This window comes from Psammomys obesus, unplaced genomic scaffold (genome assembly GCF_907164565.1).
Source record: "Psammomys obesus unplaced genomic scaffold, mPsaObe1.curated_primary_1811, whole genome shotgun sequence".
Lineage (NCBI taxonomy): Eukaryota > Metazoa > Chordata > Mammalia > Rodentia > Muridae > Psammomys > Psammomys obesus.
The window spans coordinates 1,723,792-1,743,309 of NW_026591643.1; the positions used below are offsets into that span (position 1 = coordinate 1,723,792).

Sequence of the window (19,518 nt, forward strand, 5' to 3'; positions counted from 1 at the left end):
GGCACGGTGGACTCCATCTGTGCTTCCAGCATTTAGAATGTGGAGGCGGAGCGTCAAGAGTGCTAGGCCAGCTCTGTCTTTGTACTGAGTTTGAGGTTAGCCTGAGCAACACGAGACCCTGCTTCAAAATACTGAAATAAGGACTTAAATTTTTAAACCTCAATATAGCATTTATACAAAAAGAAAAACCTACAACCTTTGTCTTATGTGCTACCACGGAAACAAATAACTATAACTCAGAGATATTCCTTCAGTAAAACGGCAAACAATTCTAAAGATGAAAACAGACCACACAATTCAAGACTCAACTGCAGGTGAGAGACTGTACATGACAAAAAAGACAAGAGTATATTTTAAGAATGCCTCATAGTTAGGAAATTGTATAAGGACTTCATATAAGATAAATGGCACATGCCTGTAATCCCAGCACTCTAGGTGGCAGAGGCAGACAGATCTCTGTGAGTTTGAGGCCAGCCTGGTCTACAAAGTGAGTTCAGGATAGCCAGGCTACACAGAGAAACCCTGACTCTCAAAGGAAAAAAAAAAAAAAAAAAAAAAAAGAAGAAGAAGAAGAAGAAAAGATAACCAGAAGGGAAAGCCTAGACAAACAGAGGTCCCTGAGAACCATGCAGAAGTGGCGGCAGTGGGGAGAGGGGAGCTTACCATCAGCACTGGAGAGGCACAGTCAGGGCTGAGGTCAAGGCGGCCCACAGTGCTTCACAGGGAGCAGGAAGAGACAATGTGGCCCAGACACTGTTTTAGTTCTGCTGCACTTGCTATAGTGTCTTGCCGGGTAGACTGGGTTGGTCTGAAATTGACTACCCCTGCTTTTATCTGCTGGTATTACAAAGCCAGCTTGTGCTGGCTCATGAGTTCAATCCTTGCCATGTATGACTATGGAGACGTGACTTCGTAACTCTCATATCCGTGTGAATGCTGGGCACAGTGCCATATGTCTGTAGCCCTGACACTGGGAGCTGATAGCCAGGGAGGACAGACACAGAGACCTCCAAAGCTCACTGGCACCCAGCCTACCCAACAGGTGAACACTATCTAGGTTCAAAGGGAGATCTGCCCAAAAATAACCTGGGGAGTGGTGCAGGAGGACATCCCAAATCAACCTCTGGCCTCTAAAACACTCCCAAACACATCAAATATGAATATGTGTGTAACACACAAATAAATAAATAAATAGATAGATAGATAGATAGATAGATAGATAGATAGATAAATAAATAGATGGATTAAATATAAGATTAGGCATACTAAAAAAATACTAATGTTCCAAAAAAAGTTCATAAAACACAGAAAAGGTACAAAATTTTAGAATTAAATGTTTTTGAAAAGCTGTGATAAGGTATGTTAATATTTTTTTAAAAAATTTTTTTGGTTGTTTTTTGTCTTTTAAGATAGCCTTGGCTGTCTTGGACTCACTCTGTAGACTAGGCTGGCCTTGAACTCACCTGCCTCTGCCTCCCAGAGTGCTGAATTACAGGCGCCTGCCACTGTGCCCCGGCTATTAATGTTTCATTAACTGAGAAAAATTTATTCTTCCCCCACCCCTCCCAAAAAGAAAAAAATATATGGGCAAGGCCTCGTAGTGTGAAGCTGTAATCCCAGCTACTAGGAGGCTGAGGTGAGAGGAGCACAAACTTCAGGCTCAGCTGGAATAGGCCAGGTGACTCAGTGAGACCACGCCTCAAAGAAGAGAGCTAGAGTGCAACTCAGTGTCACGTGATCATCAAGGCTTCACATGCCAGTGCTACAAAAAATAAAATAAACACATGGATATGAATCTACAACTCAGAAAGACAGTTAAACCCAAGGATGATAAAAAGCAAATGACTCCTCACCCAAATACATTATAGTAAGGGCCAGAGTACTACAGAAAGAGGAAAGTCAAGGACAACGTAGCGTATATTAGAGAAGATAATGAAGGCAAACATGTAATGTTTTAGATAACTGTTCAGGCTGTAAGAGATTGCTCAGTTAAGTGCACAGGAAGGAGTAAAGTCAATCTTGACTTCGAAAGTGAAAGAAAGCCAAGTGGAGTGATACACACAGCTGTAATCCTAGCTATCTGGACAGATCACGAGTTTGAGTCCAGCCCGGGCAACAAAGGAAAACGGAGAAGAAGGAAGAAAAGAGGGAGAGGCAAGAGGAAGAAGAAAGGAAAAGGAAAGATGTAGCAGTTGTAATAAATTCAAGATTAGATGGACCAAATTTAAATGAGCACCACCTTCATAAGACAACAACGGTGAAAAGAAACTGAAGGCATAAAAGACACATACAAAAGAATGTGTAATAAGGTGAAACCCAAGTTCTTCTGAGGGCCTCACTGGTTAAAATCAAAACATATTATTGCCTTTACAATTCATTTAACCATGCAACTGTTTCCAATTTTTCAGGTAATTAATATTATTAAAAAATAACTATAAGCCAGGCATGGTGGTACACTTAATCTCAGCACTCAGGGAAGCAGAGGTAGGTGGATTTCTATGAGTTCCAGGCCAGCCTGGTCTACAGAGCGAGTCCAGAATAGCCAAGGCTACACAAAGAAACCCTGTCTTGAGGGGGGAAAAAAAAGAAGGAGAAAAGAAAAAATAAATAGTTATATAAAGTCAAAGTAATATAGAAAAAATTAAAACTAGTAAAGGAGAAAAAAAAATGAATGGGGAACAGAAATGGAAGGAACAAACTAAAAATTATTAAGGACTATTGATCTCTGTGTGGGGATGGGAAGAGCCAGAATACTAATTCCAACCTTCTGGTTAAATAAGGTGAGGTGGGACCAAAAGAACTCTAAGTTCAACCCAGGAGCCTCCTAGGGAAAGGGGCAGAGATTTAAGCTCTTCTTCCAAGGAAGAGGCAGCCGTAACCTGTAAAGAAAATTCAGCCAGAATAAACATCAGACTAGCAGGGGCCAAGTGTTGGGTTAGAAATGTACCCCAGCAGGTATATACAACAAAGATTGGCCAGTCTTAAAAATATGTCCACAAAAACGAGCTGGAGAGAAGGGGAAACAGCTACTGTAGGGCCTCAATAAGCACTTACTTTGCCTGTCTCCTCCAAGGAATGAAAGCTTTATCTGGCACAGGACCAGCACACACTGATGTCTTCGGGACTATAAAACACATTGTATCTGGGAGAAGAGGTAGTGATAAGTTCTGGACCAAGGACTGCAGTCATTGGTAGGCAGAAGCATTACAAAGCCTAACACCCAATACAAAAGCAAAATGGAGCCGGGCCAGGTAGCACACACCTCTAATTGCAGTACTTCAGAGGCCAGCCTGCTCCACAGAGCTAGTTTCAGGGCATCCAGGGCTACACAAAACAAAACAAAAAGCAAAATGGAGGCTAACACTGAGGCTTTATTGGGAAATGGGAAATACCACTGCCCATCCAACTCCCTGCCACAAGAAATACAGGGATACTGCTGGGGAAAAAAACCCCAATTCTGGGGTATGATGCACAATGCAGACATGAGAAGAGCCCTCTTAAAAAAACAGCCCTGGTTTTGAAAACGAGGTATTGCCAAAGGGATGCGAACCCTGTGGTGCACTGAACATAACCACAGAGCAAACCTCCAGCCAGTCATCTGACAGGGTTAACTCAAATCTGCCGCCTGGAAGGCCTGGCAGGAGGAAACACGCTCCCATTTTCAGGCACAAAAGCTGCCTACCTCATACTGCCCTACACAGGACACCCAATCATGGCCACACCCCTGCCTGTACTATGGATGTCTTTTCCAACAGTCTATCTTTCCTGATGTATACTTGTAGGGGCACATAATGAAAATGTGTGCAAAAGTTTACAGAGCATGCGAAAAGGCAAGGGAAAAAAGTATACAACAGGGACAAAGCAATCAATGCACAGAAGCAGCCTTGTGTATGACACAGAAACCGAATCATCTGGCAGGGAACTAGCATCACTGATGGGTGCGGGAAGGCGACATGTGTGCACAGACGTATCTGCAATGGCAGCAGGAAAAGGCAAACTTCTGCAAAGGAAAAGCAGTGTCTGTCCTTTAAAAACGGAGAACCACAAGTCAAAGAGGTGACGCAGAGGTTAAGAGTTCATGCTGCTCTTGCACAGGACCCAAATTCATTCCCTAGCTCCCATACTGGGTGGCTCACTGCACCTGCAACTCCAGCTCCAAAGGATCCCACACCTCTGGCCTCCATGAGCGCCTGCACTCACATGCACACAGCCACACAATATATATTAAATACAATTTTAAAAATTGGTAAACAAATAGTTCCTCAATCAGGTAACAAAAACAATGAAAATCTAAGTCCCAGTACAGTCAGGGCTGTAGAGACTCAGTCTCAAAAAGAAAAAAAAAAAAAAAAAAAAAAATTATGCAAAAAAAAAAAAAAAAAAAAAAAAACCAAAAAAAAAAAAAATTAAGGGAAGAAAAAAATAAGTCAAAAAAAAAAAAAAAAAAAAAAAAAAAGTCATTATGCAGAAGAAATAAGAAATAAAGACAGACCAGAGAGAAACATAGTTACTCAAAGAAATAAAGAACTGAAGTGGAATTAACTAAGGAAACTGCATTTCTCTAGGGCAGCATAACTTAACCAATGAAGACAGCAAGAGTTAAGGCGGGGAATATCTGAGAACACAGTGTAGTTAATACGTAAGAAACTGGAAGCAATCTGCTGCCTCTGTTTCAGAATTTGTTATTTGAAGGCAGCTCTAATTAAAGATGCTGTACAGCTCAAGGCATGCTAAGAAACTGCTTGAAGGAACACTACATCAGTCACCTGTGAAGATAAACTCAGACCAGAGAAAATGAAGAAAAAGGAATGAACCAAGAAATGAAGAAGAAGGAATAAAGAGAAAAGACTCAACAGACAGAAATTAGTTAAAGTGGAACCACAAAATTTGGATTAATCAGGACAGTTATAAGAAACTGGAAGGTTGTAGTTTTCTGGTCTCACTGAGATAAAGCTCCTTTGTAAAACAACACTCCAAGTGTACACTGAGGTTGGAGCTTTTAGCAAACTCTGCATTACATAAACACTTGTAAAAGTCAATGTTACAAAGTATCTACTCTGTTTATCGGAGATGCAGACGCACAAAGGATGAGGCAACTATAGCTTAAGTTAACCTATGAGTACCCAACCCTGGAACCCTCATCCAGGAACAGCACTACGGTGTTGAGTGCTTCTGTGTTCAATAGAGTTCTATACTATTTTGATAACTCTACCTCAGCATAACTGCTTTGTTTTTGCAGGTATGTGCTTCGCTCTGCATTCTGAGACACTATTTCAAGAAGAGTTCCAAAGAGTCCAGATGGCAACAGTGTCCACAGCACAGAGAAACACGACATTCAATAAACTCTTGGATAAAACAAAAGAAGCATACAAATGTGCAGAGCAGAACTACTTGCAACAGAAAAGAAATGAGTATATAACAAGAGGCCAGTGGTCAGAGCACACTCAGCAGAGAGAGTCCTGAAAGTGCTTTAAATGAAAGAAGTGGAGTGACACCCATCAGCATGGACAAATGTCTGGACACTGACTACATGGATGTCCAACACTAACACTGTAGCTAACTGCATGCTACTACCACTACACCACAGCTTTGTGCTCTTAACCTGTCTAGCTTTTACATGAAAACATCATGATTCTTACCAGTCACAGTTCTACCATTGACACACGAGTGACTCACAGGAAAATCTAGCACAAGTCACACGACTAGTCCAGGATAGTTTGAAATAAAAATCCTCTAGAAAGCCTTTCCCCAAATTTCTTAGTCATGGTTAAATGCCCCTTCTGTTTGTGTCAGCAACTTCTCTCTCACTCTGAACTTAGCTTCAGTTTCTGAATCAGTTACTGTAGTTTGTCCAAGTCTAATTGCTCAGCTGTCACTCCTGTAATGGCTAGACACTCTTCCAGTTTCAAAGGTTCTCCGAACCATGTCTTGAATTTGACTCATTTACTCTCTCATGTGTGTGCCTATGTGTGACATATATATAGTCATATATATGTACATATAAATTTTGTTCATCAAAGTAAAACTTCCCACTATAAAATCTAATTTCTACTTTTCATAATTTTAGCCTTTCATATTTTTAATTTCAATAAAACTTCTTGAGAAAGTAATTAGACGATATGAAACGAAATATGCTAATCCTAAAGATATTACATATTCACATCATCATGCCTGACATGCATGACCATGGGTGAACTATCCCCCCTACTGACTTGAACACTTTAAAACTCTGAAATAAAAGTACCTTTTATTCACCTGATTTCATTGTCATTTTGGACAATGCCTCTGTCTGCTAACCTAGGCCTAGTCCTGAAAGTTTCTATGCTCTGTACAGTTTAATCTAGGCCTAGACTGTTTTTAGCTTCTAAGACTCACAGCTGAATAAGCTCACGCTTTTTTGTTTTTTTTTTTTCTGAGCTGTGGCTGGCTGGCTCAATTCAGTTGTTCTGGTTCAAACTCCTCTCTAAGCTGATTGATTCAACCTGGCTTCTTTGGTTTCTAACTGAATTATCTGCTTGGCCTCAAACTAACTCTAGCAATCTGCTTTGACCTTCTGGCTACTTCTCATTTTCTGGTTTGTTCTGTCTTCACCTGTACCTACCTTGTTCTCTCTTCAATCTGTCTCTGTAAAAACCACCTCTGAATTACACAAACTGAACTGCCACAAGCTCAACTCCACTAAACTGCCTCTCAACTCACTGACTCAACTGCCTCAACAGAACTCAAGAGATCTGCCTGTCTCTCTCTTCTGAGTGCTGGATTAAAGATGTGTGCCACCAAGCCCAGAGCTAAGTTTTTCTTTACTTGAAACTTGCTCTAAACCAGGCTGGCCTTGAACTCAAGAGATCTGCTAGCCCCTGTCTCCTGTTTTATAGCCGGATCACACAGACCTAGAATGTCTTTGAATGTGATCTCTTGCCAGAACAGCCATGTTGTGAATTAAAATTCCTCTACAAATATACGCTGTTGGCCTTTCCTATATCCATGAATTCAAACTGCTAAGGACTAAAAAATTTTTAATTGCATCTGTACTGCACATATGCAGACCTTTAATTATCCCCTAAATAATATAGTGAACGATTCCTTCTGTCACATTTGTGCTGTATTAGGCATTGTGCCTAAAGACGGTTTAGAGAATTCTGGAGAATGTACATAGATTACATGCAAGAAATAAACCACCTTATTTAAAAAACTTGGGCATCTGAAGAGAACAGTATCAGCAAAGATCCTGCAATCTGGCCCATAGATCCCATAGGATAACTTTATGTGAAACCAGCTTCTATGAATTTAATTCATAAAAGCCAAATTTGCCTTTACAATGCAAACAGGTTTTGTAAGCAAAATAATTTGCACATCTTAGGCCAAATATATTTAAGATAGGGATTTAATGAAGAAAAGAGGACTTGAGGAGAAGAATGATTTCAGACTTAATCACTCAGCATCACATTACACAGCATGCAAAGGCAAAATGTATATTACAGTTGACACCTGTGATTCTTTTCTGGAAATGTATGGAGACAGTTTTAGTCACTACAGAACAGAACATCTGGAAGGCAGAGGCCAGGGTTTTGCTAAACACACTATAACACACAGGTTAGGTACATAAACCAAATTTCTAGCTAAAATGTTAAATAAGTATTCAAGTTAAGGAATGTTGCTCTACATACATTTTTCTTCCTAATTTGTGCAATAGGACAATCCTATGAGTTTTACTAATAAGCCCAAAAAGTCTAGTTTGCTTCAATCTTGTTGAAGGCTCAAAACAGAGACTAAATCTCTGGGGCAAACTATTTCTGCCTATAATCCCAGCACGGGGAAGGTTGGAGAACATTTGCCATTAGTTTGAGGCCAATCCAGGCTAAAGAGTGAGTAAGAAACAAGACAGGGATATAGCATAGCCTTGTCTTAAAACAACAAACAAACAAACAGAGCTGGGACAACGGCCCAGTGACTACCATGCTTGGTGTGCAAGCTTGAAGGGCTGAGCTCCCCCCACTCACACAAAAGGAGGCTCACATCTGCAACCCTGGAGTTGGAGTGTTAGACACACAGATCAACAGAAGCTGTCGGCCAGCCAGCTTAATTGGAAAAAGAAAAAAAGTGAGCTGCTGGAGCTCCAGGTCCGATGACAGACCCCCTCTTAAGGGTTAAAGGCAGAAAGCAGCAGGTTCCAGTGCTCTCCACGAGCACCAGAAAACTGCTGTCTAGACCTCACCTTCTACCCAAATCCTAAGGATGAGAGAATGTTGAACTTGACTCACTGACCACCACTAAGTACAATGGCATGAAATTTAAATTTTCCACATAGAGCCTACGTTTTTCAGTCTTCATAATTATATAGCATCTCGCCAGTGTTATTTTCAGCCTCAACAATCTGAGGAAACAACTGCGTAAGCCTCTGGTCTAGTTCTGCTTTCAGTCCCCTGGGCCACCCAGCGTACCTGTGTTTCCATCTCCATCATCCTCTGCCTCATCTCGCGCATCTCTGCCTGTGTCTCCGCTTCTCGAAGGCGAACACTCATTAGTTCATCCTGTAGCTCATTCACAGCATTTTTCTTGGGTGGGTCTTTCCATCTTCCAGAAGTTCGAGCTAAATGACGCTAAAGCATAAACATTATATTGCAACAAATACTCTACTGGAGTAAGAGTTGACTTTACAGAGAACGCATTTAACTGTCTGTTTGTTTGAGAGAGGCGTGGCTTTGTACTTTGCACTCCTAGTTGGCTTTGGACTTACACTCTTCCTGCCTCAGCCTCCCAGTGCTGGAATTCCAGATACACATTTCCATGCCCAGCTTAATTTATACTTTGTTGCTGCTGGGTATTTTTCAAAATTCATGTTTTTAAAGCCATGATAATATCAAGGGCTGGCTTCTTTTGTTCTTTTAAAATTATATTATATTTTTTCACTAGTTTGGGATAGGGCTACTCCAGAGCACACAGAAAGGGGCTCAGAGGACAAGGTAAGAGTCGGTTCTCTTTTACCATGGGAGTCTGGGGGACCCAACTCAGGTTCTCAGCCTTGGTTCCGAGGCCTTGCAGCAGGTGTTCCTCTCTCTGAGACATCTAAAGGCCCCTCAAAGATGAATTTCAACCTTAAATACATGTTTCTTCCCCAATGTTTCCAACCCCCAACCCATTTAAACCAAGATCACCATTCTGAAACTGTGTAGGGTTTGTTTGCATTTGGGGAGGTTGTTTGTTTGTTTGTCAAGACAGGGTTTCTCCATGTAGCCCTGTCTGTCCTGGAACTCTCTCTCTGTAGACCAGGCTGGCCTCCCGAGTACTGGGATCACAGGCATGAGCTGCTGCCAAGACCACCACTGACTGGCAACTGTACAGTTTTTAAAAACTCATTGTCTTCTCACAGATTGTTACACCTTGTTCTTTATTAAATTTCCTTCACAAGTAAATATAGTTGTGGGAATATAGGGAATATACTTAAGGTGCCATTTATTTTGTGATAGGTATTTTCAAAAGAAGTTAGAAATTTACAAATATGCATTGGTGTTCCCCTTCAGCTGTTCTGCACTTCCCAACAAAGTACCTAATCGCAAAGAAAATCCATTTGGTAAATGAACAGAAGATCAAACTGCCCTCGGATTCCTGTACCTCATGTTAGTGCTAGTGCACTAACCGGATGAGTTTCTCTGCACAGGGGCAGTAGCTAACAGAAACAGACCATTGATCAAAGTGCAGAGAATAAGTTTCTATGGAGTGCTCAGCCATACGAGACATCTGTGTCACACTCCCTCCCCTCAAGGCTCAGGGACCATTGTGGAAGAGAGGACACAAAAAAACTCTAAGAGGGCTGGAGAGATGGCTCAGTGGCTAAGAGCACTGGCTGCTCTTCCAAAGGTCCTGAGTTCAGTTCCCAGTGACCACATGGCAACTCTCAACTCCAGTTCCAGAGGATCTGATACCCTCACACAAACAGACATAAAGGCAAAACACCAATGCACATGAAATAAAACTAAATTTAAAAAACTTAAAAAAAAAAAAAAGAGAGAAAAAATATCTAAGAGCCAGTGGTTGGGGTAGACCAGGGCAAACCAGTGCCCCTGACGTGACAGGACCACCGTCCTCTCAGCAGCTTCGGTCGTGATCAAGCCCGTCAGCGCCCCAGGACCAAGCCGGCTAGCTCCTGCGCCCCCCCACCGGCTGAAGAGCGGGCGAGGCAGGCAGGACTGTGGCCCCTACTGGATGAATGGTGCTCAGATGGATGCGCCCGTACTCACGAGCATGTGCGCGGCACAGGCTGCACAGTGAGTCTGACAGACGGAAGAGGGCCTGAGGGCCTGAAGCTAAAGTGTGTCTAAAAATCTGGGGAAGCACGAGAGTCCACATGATCAAGACAGAGCTTACGTGAATGATATCCTCAAAGAACAAAAATATTGCATCTAATACGAAGAAAATCTCTGTACTACAAAAAAGGAGTATTTTCTTATAGTTCTCTGGGAAAAGTTGAACAGTGCAAATATTCAAAAGCAATAATGAAAACATAACATGGTTCCTATTTTATGTTTTGTTTCACTTTAAGATGTGGAAACTGATTTTTTGTGCTTAATTTGTAGCTCACTATTACTGTTTAAGACACCAAAATATTGCTAACTTCATGAAAGCATTTTTTAAGAGGCTACCCCTGTAAAGATGAGGGGGTTAATATATCAGTTTTAACTGTCTTACATAAATGCAGCTGCTGGTGTACCTCATACCTCATATAGGTTTGTACTACTACTTAAATATTGGAGTTTTAATTTCCCAGGTGGCATGTATGCTTCTCATAACTCCACTCTACTTCTCTTAGCTATTTTGTTCAATTTGAATTTTCATTTCCAAGGCATTCTTGAACATCTGTGATAAAACCCTTGTTCGGAGAATTTAATGTTTACTTATCCAAATCTGAAACAATATGAGAGTCATATTAGATGCATGTGATTTTTAAATATCTTCTGACTCTGATTGTTCCCAATAATTGAATCTCAGGCACATTACTATTTAAAAAGTCAGTTTGTGCTTCTAAAAAAATAATAATAATAATTACATAAATCACAGTTTAAATGTACTTCCAAGTTAAAACTGTTCTCAGCTGTGATACTGAGCAGTATTTTTCATCACCTGCTGTGGTCACCTATTTCAAATTCAAATTCACACAAAGTAAGTACTTCAGTTTTAGTTCCTTTTGGAAAAGCACATCAAGTCGGACATACCTGCCAGTGTTCTTCTAAATCTCTGACTTGCTGTCGAAGTTCTTTCAAACCCATAATGGCTTCAGCTTCTCGCAGCTTCACGGCAATGAGTTCCTCCTGAAGCCTTGCAATGTTATTCTCATCAGGGAATGAATAGTTCTTCTAAAGTCAGAGAAAATTTGAGACTTTTTTGTAACTCATATCTTTTAAAAATTTAGTTTTGTATACCTGTGTGTGTGCATGCTTGTGTGGAGGTCAGAGGTTAGCCTGTGGAAGTCAGTTCTCGCTCCTTCTACCATGCAGATTCTGGGGGTAGAACTCATCTCTATTCGTATTCTTAATTATGGAACATGGATTTGTATGAAAGTAACAAAAAAGAACTGGCACTCTTAATTGAAGATGTCAGAAGATGAAAAGATCTCCCATGTTCATGGACTGGTAGGATTAATAGAGTAAAAAATGAACATCCTACCAAAAACAACCTACAGATTCAATGCAATCCCCATTAAAATTCCAACACAATTTTTCAAGGAGATTGAAAAATCAATCTTCAATTTTATATGGAAACATAAAAATCCTGAAATAGTTAAAACAATACTGAATAATAAAAGAACTGCTGGAAGTATCAACATCCCATATTAAGTTGTACTACAGAGCTATAACAATAAAAAGAGCATGGTACTGGCATAAAAGCAGACACATGTCAACTGACTCAGCCAAATCAATGGACTCAAACTGAAGAGCCCTAGATCTAAGTCCACCTGTGAAGGCCTGACTTTTGATGAAGAAGCCAAAACTACACACTGGAAAAAGCCAGCGTCTTCAACAAATAGTCAAACTGGATGGCTGCTTGTAGAAGAATGCAAGTAGATCCACAGTTATCACTCTGCACAAAACACAACCCCAGATAGACCAAGTACCTCAAATGTCAAGACCAGACACCCGACATCTGATCGAAGAAGGAGAGAACAGTCTTGAACTCACTGATTCAGGAAAGGATTTTCTGAATCAGCAGCCTTCAAGTTATTTTTATTTTCTGCCTTCCCAGTCTCCCTTTAGACAGGGCCTCATGCATACCAGCTGACCTTGAACTGCCCTCCACATTCTGGGTGCTGGGATTAGAGGTGTGCCAGCACACCTGGCTTTACGTGTGCTGGAGGCTGAACTGCACTCCAGGCAAGCAGTATACCATCTGCCAACTAGCAACATGTCCTTAGTTGTTGACTCAGTAACTAACACATAGTTCCTCACATGTAAAAAAATCAGGTCTAATTCCTCAGTAAGTACTTGGAAAGTAGAAGAGGTAATACTTAAGTCGTTTCTTACCTTCTCTATATCTAACACTTTGTCCTGCATCTCCTTCAGTGCACACTGAGACTCGGCCTCACTCAGTCGGGCCTGGACCAATTCCTTCTCCAGCTGCAGTACAAAATCTTCGTTGTAGGTGGAGCTGCATTTATGCTAAAAGTTATAAAAGTTATATATTGAAAGTCCATAGAGAAACAAATGTATAAATACAGACATACAAGAAAAATGTAAAATGCTTAAATTTGGGTATTGTGGCCAACTAAAAAGTAAAATTCTTTCTATCCAGTGTTCCAAATTATTTCACTTTTCCAACAAATGAGCTTGAGAGAAAGGGAGAGGGAGGGAGGGAAGTAAAGAAGGAAGGGAGGGAGGGAGAGAGGGAGGGAGGGAGGGATGAAGTCAGGAAGGGAGGGAAGGAGGGAGGGAGGAAGAAAGTCAGGAAGGGAGGGAGGGAGAAAGGAATTCAGGAAGGAAGTCAGGAAGGGAGGTAGGGAGGGAGGAAGGAAAGGAAAGGAGTGAATGAGGGAGGGAGGCCCAGTTTAGTGTCATTTGGATTTGGTAACAAGCTATTACATTCCTCAACATTCATACAAAGTCCCTGCCCTTTTTTCTGTCCACCTGTCACGATACTGAGAATTGTTCTGACTCTACATGCATGATGTGAACAACATGGCAGCCATTAACCTCATGCAGTCCTTGAAACATGCCTAACCCTAGCTAAGTAGGGTTATAAACAAAAGACCAAACTGCTTTTCAGTGCAAACCCCTTAGGTTCAACTCCCCTTAGGTTCAACAAAAGTATAAAATTAAATAGACACATAAAATAACTCAATGATTTTTATGCTGATTTAGGTTGAAATATTTCAAATACACTGAAAAAAAACAAACTTCCCTTTTACTCTTTTCAATATGAATATAATTTCTTAGACTGCTTATTTAGCTCATGTTGAAGACAACAATTCTATTTAAAAGCCTAACAATTCTATTTAACACAATGAAAGTAAAAACATGACACATCAGCTAAGGTGAAAGATCTTAAGTCCTAAGGAAGTAAAATTGTATTTGCTTTAAAAATGTGAATTTCTTTAAAATATCTGCATAGCTTCAAGTAAGAAGAGAAAGAAAATGCTACAGGAAGAAGCAAACCTCAGAACCTCTCCACTCCGCCGGCATTCGTGCATGCCAGCATAGGCACTCACACTTTCCTAAAGCCCACTACACAGAAAAGCTGCAGTGCAAATGCAAAAAACAAGACCAAGCTGAGTATGCTAGTGCACACAGATGGTCCCAGCACTCATTTTAGAAGTGGAGGCAGGAAAATCATGTTCATACTAGACTAAGATATGGAATGAGTTCCTATCTCAAAAAATGAAGAAAGGAGGTAGGAGGGAGAAAGATGTCTAACTCTCCGCTCTGTGTGTACGTCCTCTTTAAAATCACATAGCTATCACTTCACACTTATCTCAGTTAACAAAAGGATGGCAACTCCAAAATTTAAAAGCACTATAGAGGACAGTCTCCTAGCTGAACGGCTATGGGTGAAGAACAGTTCTGTCTATTCTGTAGTAGGAATAAAATAGACACCGAACTAAAACTATTAAAAATGATCAAATGCTTTCATGGAAGCACTTCCATTTTACACAGCTCTTAGCATTCGCCTGCCCTTACCCAGGCGATGTACAAATGGAGGCATCCCCTCCTCCTGGCACTGCAGACTGAACCCAAGGCTTCGTGCACAGTAGGCAAGCCATCGATGACTCAGCTACAGCACAGGGCATCTTTTTCTTTTGGAACAGAGCCCCACTAAGCGGGCCAGATGTGAACTGAACTTGCTTTACCTGCCCTGTCACTCCGCCTAATTAATCTAAGGCTGTTTAATCACCAACATGCCACCTCTAGTAATTCTGGCTCTTTTAAAACAATGCGTATATAGGAAGCTCATCTGTAACGCTTCATAAATACCTTATCAAATGAAAAAAAAAAGTTCTTTTGGAATGACCTCAGCCAAGGTAAAGGTGCCATACTATATTAATGAAATCAGAGTTATTCTACGGGCACTACCAGTATTGATAGCTCTTAAGGTTTAGCTCTGATGAGATCTGTTGAAGTCTGCCTGCCAACATCCTGTACAAGGAGAGCCCTGAGAAAATATAAAACTCGAATGGCCCACATGAAAGTAGAACCCTCCTCCACAGAACTGGGGGAGGAAGGACTGCTGAAGCCAGAGGGGCAGGAGCACCAGGAGAACGCGACCCACAGAATCAACCAAGCAGGGCTCATGGGCGATCCAACACAGAGCCTGTGTGAGTCAGCAGCAGGCTCTCTCATACAAGCTGTGGCTCTCTAGCTTGGGGTTGTTGCTGGGCTAACAATGGGAGTGGGGCTATCTATGGCTCTTCTGTCTGCTCATGGGGCCCTTTCCTTCTATTGGGTTATATAAGGGTTTATGCCTACTGTTACCGCATCTTGCTTGATATCACTGGAGGCCTCCTCTTTTCTGAAGGGAAATAAGGAACAGTGGATCTGAGGAGAAGGAAGGTGGGGCTTGGAGGGAGGAGAAGAGCTTGCGATATACAGTATGAGAGAATAAATAAAATTAAAAGAAAGCAGAATCTTCACCCAGGCAGAAATAAATTACTTCAACCATATACTAAAACACTAAAGAACTACTAGAAACAAATTGTCAATAAAAATTTATAAACATATCACATACTGAATGACATGCAGCTTGGGAAACATTGTACCAGACACAGTGTTTTGTCCTAAAAGACTGCATTTAATACTGAAATTATTAACTTGGAAATATTCATATTTTGTCTTTCCTACATGACAACAGCCACAACTATGATCACTGATAGTCAGCAAGGAACCATTTATTTCACTCCACACACAGCGAGCGGCTTCCCTACATTTACATCAAGTTCTACCAATGACTCTCCTCACGATCCTATGATATACACAAATCCTATGCCAGTGACATCAAGGGAGTGATTTCTCAGTAAATGGCTCTGCTTTTCAATCTCAAGCACTTTTCTGGTATTGTGAAAAGATGAAAATATAAGTGAGAAAGTTCTCTGCTTTTGTCTTTAATTTAAAAAAAAATCTCAGAAGTGGAGGAAGGAAAAAAGAAAACGACACAGAAAACTGTCTGTATTTGGGGAAATTTCTTATACAGAGTGGCTAATCCTTTACCTAAAATAGAGACATTCTTTAGATTTTAGATTTGGGATTTTACACAGATTTTAACAGCTGAGCATCTCAAAATAAAAATCCACATTCTGAAACGCTCGAAAATCCAAAACTTTTGCCATGTGATAATGAAGAGTTTAAGTTAGCCTGGGTGACTCCATTTTGAAATGAGGAGCCATCTTGACCGGGAGCTGAACTCAGGTACCAGGAAATATCACAGAATGTATACCTCACAGAAAACAAAGTTAGCTCTCCTAGCAACACAGAATAAATGTTTAGTAAGAAATAGAGACAATCTCCCTGGCAATAATTAATGAGAATCAGTTGGGAAAATTCTCCCCAACGTTCTAGATGTAGTTTAGAAGAATGGCAATTGTGATTATGTAAAAGGCTACCTCTCCCCTATGGCTTTTACCCAATCCTATAACATCAAGGCATGAACCCCCTGCTTACAGTCTTTCCTTTTAAAAACCCTGCTCACTCAGGACTCAGGGTCCCACTTTTCTACTGCTGTGTCAGTGAGACTTGAGTCCTGAGTTTGATGGCTCTTGCATCCAGTCGTCTCCTGGTGGTCTCTATGGGTGCCATGATCCTGGTATTACAATAACAGTGCTCAAAATGTTTCAAAATATTTTGTGCATTCAGAATAGGGCTGCTCAACCTGTACAGTATAAGATTCAAATCTGAAAAGGAATATATATAGTATTATCTATATTCAAACACTGAATTATATGTAGTATTTGCAGAGGTTTAAATAAGAACAGTCCCTATAAGCTCACATATTTAAGATACTTAATCACTAGGGAGTGGCACTGTTTGAAAGGGTTATAAGGATTAAGAGATGTGGCCTTGTTGGAGGAAGTGTGTCACTGGGGATGGGCTTTGAGGTTTCAAATGACCATGCCAAGCCCAGGATCTTGGTCTCTTGTCTCTCTCTTTCTCTCCTTCCCTTCCTTTCTCTCTCTGTCTTTCTTTCTCTCACTTCCCACTCAGGAACTGTTCGAATCTGCAGAGGGCTCCCGTAACTAGGTGCAACTTAGTGAGACTGTGTATCAAGACAAAAAGTAAAAAGAGGCTGAGAATACTGATAGGTGACAGAGCACAAGACCAGAACTACAAATCAGGTTCCAGGACAGCCAGCGTTACACAGAGACACCCTGGTTTAAAAAAAAAAAAAAGAGAGAGAGAGAGAGAGACATCAATACTTTCCAGTTTTATACAGAAAACAAATCCTCTGGATAAATCATGTCTGAGAAATTCCTATTTTCTCAAATTGTTTTTTAAAATTCACAACTTCCAATAATTTAAAAGGTAAGTCTTATGCCTTTTAAATTTAAATGAACATGACATATCATTATAATGTATTAAAATATTGAAGATCATATGAAATCCTGAATGGAGGAGAAGGAGGAAGGGGCCACAGAAGGGATACAAATTGAATAAATTATAATAAATAATAATAATAATAATAATAATAATAATAATAATAATAATAATAAAAAAGAGATTACTTTTTGGGTTTCCCACCAGAAAAAGAAAAGTCTATGAACCTAGAGTAAGAAAATAAAAGGGAGAAAATAAAAAGGAGGAAAGACAGAAATGCATTCTTTCAGAAGAACACTAATAAGTGTAGAACAAATAACAGAATATGAAAACCACCACTTTGGAAAACTAGCGTAATAACTAACTTTACATGGATCCATGGATATTCTTTAGGTAAAAGAAACAGATATGTGTAGACAGGGCTCACCGCATCAGTGGGCTCCTTATTTATGAATACAACCCAAAAATGAAAAGTTTTACAAATCCACAGTTGTACTAAACATGAATTTTTTTCTTGATATTATTTTCTAAGCAATATGGTATAACAACTATTTACTTAGATGTTTATTACACTGAACTAGACGTAAATACCCTAGAATTATTTACAGTACAGGAAGAATGTGTGAAGGGCATATGGTAACATGACACCGTGCTAAGTGAGGACTCTGAGCAGCCACAGATCTAGGTGTAGATGGGGAAAGGGACCTAGAACCAATCACCCTACAGAGAACAAGAAGTTCAATTTGCACCCATGAAACTATATATTCTTAGGGAAAAACACAGTCTTGGTGTAAGACTTGGTGTCTCATAGAACACAAGCACTGTTTTAAGTTTCTCTTTAAAGCACTGTGGTAGAGGCGCTCACGCGTGTTCACACGCAACCTTCATATTCCCTTCCAGACATTTGGAAATTTTCAGGATCTATTACTAATTTTACTGTTAAAAATCCTACTTTTCTGTTTCATGCCTTGTTATTACCTAAATCTCATATAAATGCAGAACAAATTGCTGCAATTGTGATCATTTTAATATTACTTTAACATACCGATTTTCTTAACTGCCTTTACTACTGGAAAAAAAAAACAAAACAAAAAAAAAAACAGGTTTATGGCTTTCATTGCCCTCTTCCCTTCAGTCCCCTAACTTGTGAATACAGCTGATGTTTCTTAATTTTACTGAATAAAAGTAAAGCCCACTTTGCAGTAATTCTATTTGCAGTACTGGCTTGTTTAAAAGTCTAGGTCTAACAAGCCTTCTCAACCTTACCTCTATTATCATCCAATTCCTACTTAAGAATAGAAGCAACAGCTTCTATTTTAAATCTCATAACTCTGTTAGAATCACATTCTGTGAATTCGGCAATGGAAAATTGTGTCTAAATTTTAAAAGACACTTGTGCCAGCTAATTTTTATGTCAACTATGAAAGTAACTTTTACTCACCTGATTTAATTGTCTCTGAGGCCTACTGCCTCCGTCTGCTAATCCAGGCCTAGTCCTGGAAGCTTCTAGCCTCCACAGAATGTTTTCAGTCTCGGAGACTTACTGCTGAATAAGCTTATCCTTTCTAGTTCTTTCTGAACTCTGGCTGGCTGGTTCAACTCAACTGTTCTGGCTCAAACCTCTCTCCTAGCTCACTGATTCAATCTGGTTCTCTCAGTTGCTCACTGAATTGCTCTGCTTGGTCTCAAACTAACTCTAGCAATCTGTTCTAATCTTCTAGCTCCTTCTCATTCTCTGGTTTGTTCTGTCTTCACTTGTGTCTAGCTTGCTCTCCCTTCAACCCCTCTGTCTCTGGATCTCAGAACTACCACGAACTCAACCCCACTGCACTGCCTCTCAACTCACTGACCCAACTAAACTACCTCAGAGATCTGACTGCCTCTGTCTCCTGAGTGCTAGGATTAAAGGCTTGTACCACCTAAGCTTTTCTTTACATGAAATTTCCTCTCTATCTCAGGCTGGCCTTGAACTCAGAGATCTGCTTGCTTCTGTCTCCTGGGATTAAAGTTGTGCCTGTATTCCGAGAATTCTGTATTCTGTATTCTGTGTCTGTATTCTGTAAACCCAGAAGGTTTAGGTATGTGGTCTCTTGCCAGAGCAGCCATATTGTGAAAATTCTTCTAGAGTCAACTTGGCACCTGAGAAGAAGGAACCTCAGTTGAGAAAATGTGTCCATAAGATCCAGCTGTGGGCAGCCTGTGGTGTTTTCTTAATTAGTGATTGAGGAGAGGCCATGCCCATTGAAGGTGGGCCATCCCTGAGCTGGTGGTCCTGCCTGCTGTGAGAAAGCAGGCCAAGGAAGCTACGAGTGGCCTTTTCGCGCACTCCTGCAGGATCCTGCCCTGTTTGAGCAACTGTCCTGACTTCCTGCCATGATAGACAGTGACCTGGAAGCATAAACCAAAAAAACTGTTTCCTCCCTGCACTGCTTTTGGTCACCGTGTTTCATTAAACCAGTACAAACAAAGACAATACTCAAGGACACTATATAATCAGTGGCTGTTTACA

The 19,518-nt window shown here is 40.5% G+C and overlaps 1 protein-coding gene across 6 annotated transcripts in view; it reads right to left on the bottom strand.

Annotated features, from left to right (window-relative positions):
* The window catches only part of Evi5 (ecotropic viral integration site 5), a 151,589-nt gene that overhangs the window by 48,802 nt on the left and 83,269 nt on the right, over positions 1-19,518 (bottom strand). For all 6 annotated transcript variants that reach the window (XM_055611559.1, XM_055611561.1, XM_055611558.1 and 3 more), the window contains 3 exons: positions 12,516-12,650; positions 11,211-11,351; positions 8,442-8,600 (listed from right to left, as the gene is read on the bottom strand). In XM_055611559.1, the coding sequence (XP_055467534.1) occupies positions 8,442-8,600; positions 11,211-11,351; positions 12,516-12,650 (435 nt within the window). The remainder of the gene's footprint in view (positions 1-8,441; positions 8,601-11,210; positions 11,352-12,515; positions 12,651-19,518) is intronic.